The following is a 2852-nucleotide window of genomic DNA, read 5'->3' as shown; positions in this document are numbered from 1 at the left end:
GTGAAAAATATTGTCCTCGGTGTCAAAACAAACATCCATACCTCATGTAACATTGTTCCAAATGTCACCTATTCCTAAGTGGAGAAACTACATAAAATGACCATTGGTCATAAAGGGTTCTTCATTAATAAAATATCCATTAACTTGGTTTTTTGTTGCATATTCCATAGGGCAACCCTATGTTGCTACCTATTATTTGTAATAAGTAAATGTTTTTTAGGATCAATCTCCATTATAGTTGTACATGAAATCATACTTCGCCTTACATGATACACTTGGGGTATCCTATAAAAATACGTGGAAAACAAGTTGAGTTACAAAAGTGGATTCTTTTGAGAGTCTATCAGAATATTGCTTCTTGGTAAGATGAGGAGTAGACAGTCCATGTCTATTTAAGAATTATACGAGTTATTCCTATATCTTATCTCCGGTATATTATTCGTTGACTTGCCAATTCACACAATTATTACTCCTATTCAAATCTCTCATGCTTAAATTCTTGTTGAGACGTGTCAAACATATCAAATTTGATTGTATATCATGGGATTACATGTGGATGTCTTTAAAGCGCTAGAAGGGGTACTTTTGTCAAAAAGATGATTGGCACACTACAACATCCATCAAATTGTGGAGTTTAAGAAGTTTTGGGGATCCCTCTATGTTAACCATAGATAGTTCACAAAATGCTCCATCTTTCATGAAGAACAACTCTACTTTTGGAATAAAATATGCATGTGGAAGGTAAATGTACCTAAGGACTTAAACTTAGAGTGCCAACCTTTTGTTTTCTTCTATAAGTAAGCCCAAAACACCTATCAATAGCTTGAATGATATACATCTATAAGAAGCACTCCAATTTTTGGAAGAAATTGCTTGAGGAGATAAAGAGTTAACTTTTGCTCAATTAGAACATCTTGCTTGAGATAATCTACTATTTGCTGAGAAGAGAGAAATAGGCTTTTCTCAATTAGAGCATTTTGCCTGGATAGGTTCTACTATTATTCAAGAATTTTTCTGAAGATAGGTTCTACTAGTAGTTAAGCAGTGAGAACAATAAGTTTGCTCAGTTAGAGCATCTCACTTGAGGTAGGCTTTACTCTTAATTTGAGATCTAAGTAGAGAAAATAGAGGTTTCTCTTGGTCGAAGGGACAATCTCCTGTGAAAATATTGACTGCAATCATTCAATTTGATTTTTGCTACAAGCACATAATTATTGTGTGGGACAGTATTTGACGTGATGCAAGTTTAGAGAGGAGAGCATTACTATTCTTATGGAGAGTTATTTTATTGATCAATGTTTTTAAGGACAAAAACACTCCTTTAAGGAAAGTAATATTGCCACAAAGACAAGGGCATGACTATGTTGGCACACGAGTCAATTGAGCGTCCAAGTTAAGTGGTCTCCTCAAGGTAGGCCAAGAGAAGGTAGGCTAGGAGGTCTGTCAGAGGAGAATGTTTGGGTGGACAAAGGCATGTGTTAGTGCTTGGTCCTCAAAGTTCTCACCTAGAAATGTTGGTATCAAGGACTAAGTCCGAGAGGGAATAGGTCCATTCGAACTACTCCCCAAGTCAAGTCATCAATCAATCAACACCTAGTGGCTATCAAAGCATGTAATCACTATATTCAAACTCAACTAGCTGTCAAGCAATATGGATGTTTCCGTTTCCTCATTGTAAATGTGACCTTCTACTAGCATAAATGGCACTATAATTAGTAGCCAACAAGAACACCAATACCCACATGGAAGTTTAACCGTAGAAGGTTCGGGATCGATGTTCACATATCTTTATTGTTATCATGGGAGCAATGACTCTCAACGTTGGTGGAGTAAAGCGATGTGAATACATCAATAGCCAAGGAACACACACAAACATGAGGAACAAGTATTTCATTTGGCATTTTAGCTTGGCGTATGGTGGGAGATAATTGAGGTTTGGCAGGTCGGATTACGAGGACGTAATTAGGAGTATATAAAGCGGGTGCTGTAAAGGCTGGAATAGTAGTGCCCGCAAAACTGTAAGCAGCAGTGAGCACATCGAGCAGCATTTAGGGCTAGAACCCATCTTCATCATCAACAATGGCAATGGGGAGGGTGGAACTCTGCACAGGTATAAGAATATGGCACGTCTGTGTTATTATTCTACAAGTATACAAAAACCCACGTCTGTGTGCTATAGTCATATCATATGTCGTAATATTATTGATCTCCTTTTCTGGTGAATATCAAGGAGGGGACCTCCGTCGTGCAAGCAGCTACGCCGCTCAAGTGCAGGCTGCACGACCTCGTGCTGACCAACACTCCCGTGGCGACCGGGCTGTGCGAGTGGGAGCTCGTGAACAACTGCCCCTGTGAGGCCTTCAACATCATTGCAGCCTGCCAGGACCGGCGCTGGAACCAGAAGATCATCAGCCGCTTCGCCATGGAGGTGGACGTGCCCACCTTCGGCCACTGCACTCTCCTCCCCAACGTCAAAGTCCAACCCGTCTCCTCCGGCCTCCGCTACGGCCGCACCTACCCCTGCGCTGGCACTCTTCCGCTCTCCCTCGTCAATGTCGCCTTCGCCAACCCCTGCCTTTGATCATAGACTGGCCGGACCACTCGCTCCATCAACATACCTCTTTGTGATCCTTGAACGGACATCCCATTCTTTCTCTCTTGGTCCAGAGTGGAAATTTCATTTGCCTACATAATTGTGAAAATCTCTCTCTCTCTCTCTCTCTCTCTCTCTCTCTCTCTCTCTCTAACTTAAGTACTATATTACATTTTGTTACATGTTTACATCACGATGAGGAATTCCATCGTGTTATTCTGTTGAGGAACTGGCAGTGCTGCACAGTCCTCTAACAATT

The 2852-nt window shown here is 41.0% G+C and overlaps 1 protein-coding gene across 1 annotated transcript; it reads right to left on the bottom strand.

Annotated features, from left to right (window-relative positions):
- Positions 1-2179: 2179 nt before the first annotated feature.
- LOC147428022 (uncharacterized) lies at positions 2180-2648 on the bottom strand. The gene is made up of 2 exons (XM_086496796.1): positions 2619-2648; positions 2180-2575 (listed from the first exon to the last, which is right to left on the bottom strand). Exons 1-2 carry the CDS (start codon positions 2646-2648, stop codon positions 2180-2182), a joined length of 426 nt encoding a protein of 141 aa, XP_086352922.1.
- Positions 2649-2852: the final 204 nt, after the last annotated feature.

Source organism: Adiantum capillus-veneris, chromosome 23 (assembly GCF_014529385.1).
Source record: "Adiantum capillus-veneris isolate H3 chromosome 23, ASM1452938v2, whole genome shotgun sequence".
Classification (NCBI taxonomy): Eukaryota; Viridiplantae; Streptophyta; class Polypodiopsida; order Polypodiales; family Pteridaceae; genus Adiantum; species Adiantum capillus-veneris.
Note: the sequence above shows the minus strand (reverse complement) of the source record. Positions and strands in the feature narration are given on the sequence as shown.

Excerpts from the sequence above, each read along its gene's own strand:
- LOC147428022 (XM_086496796.1), bottom strand. The coding sequence starts at position 2,648 with ATGGGATGTCCGTTCAAGGATCACAAAGAG. Across the intron at positions 2,576-2,618 it reads CGTTCAAGGATCACAAAGAG|GCAGGGGTTGGCGAAGGCGA; the intron begins GTATGTTGATGG and ends CTATGATCAAAG.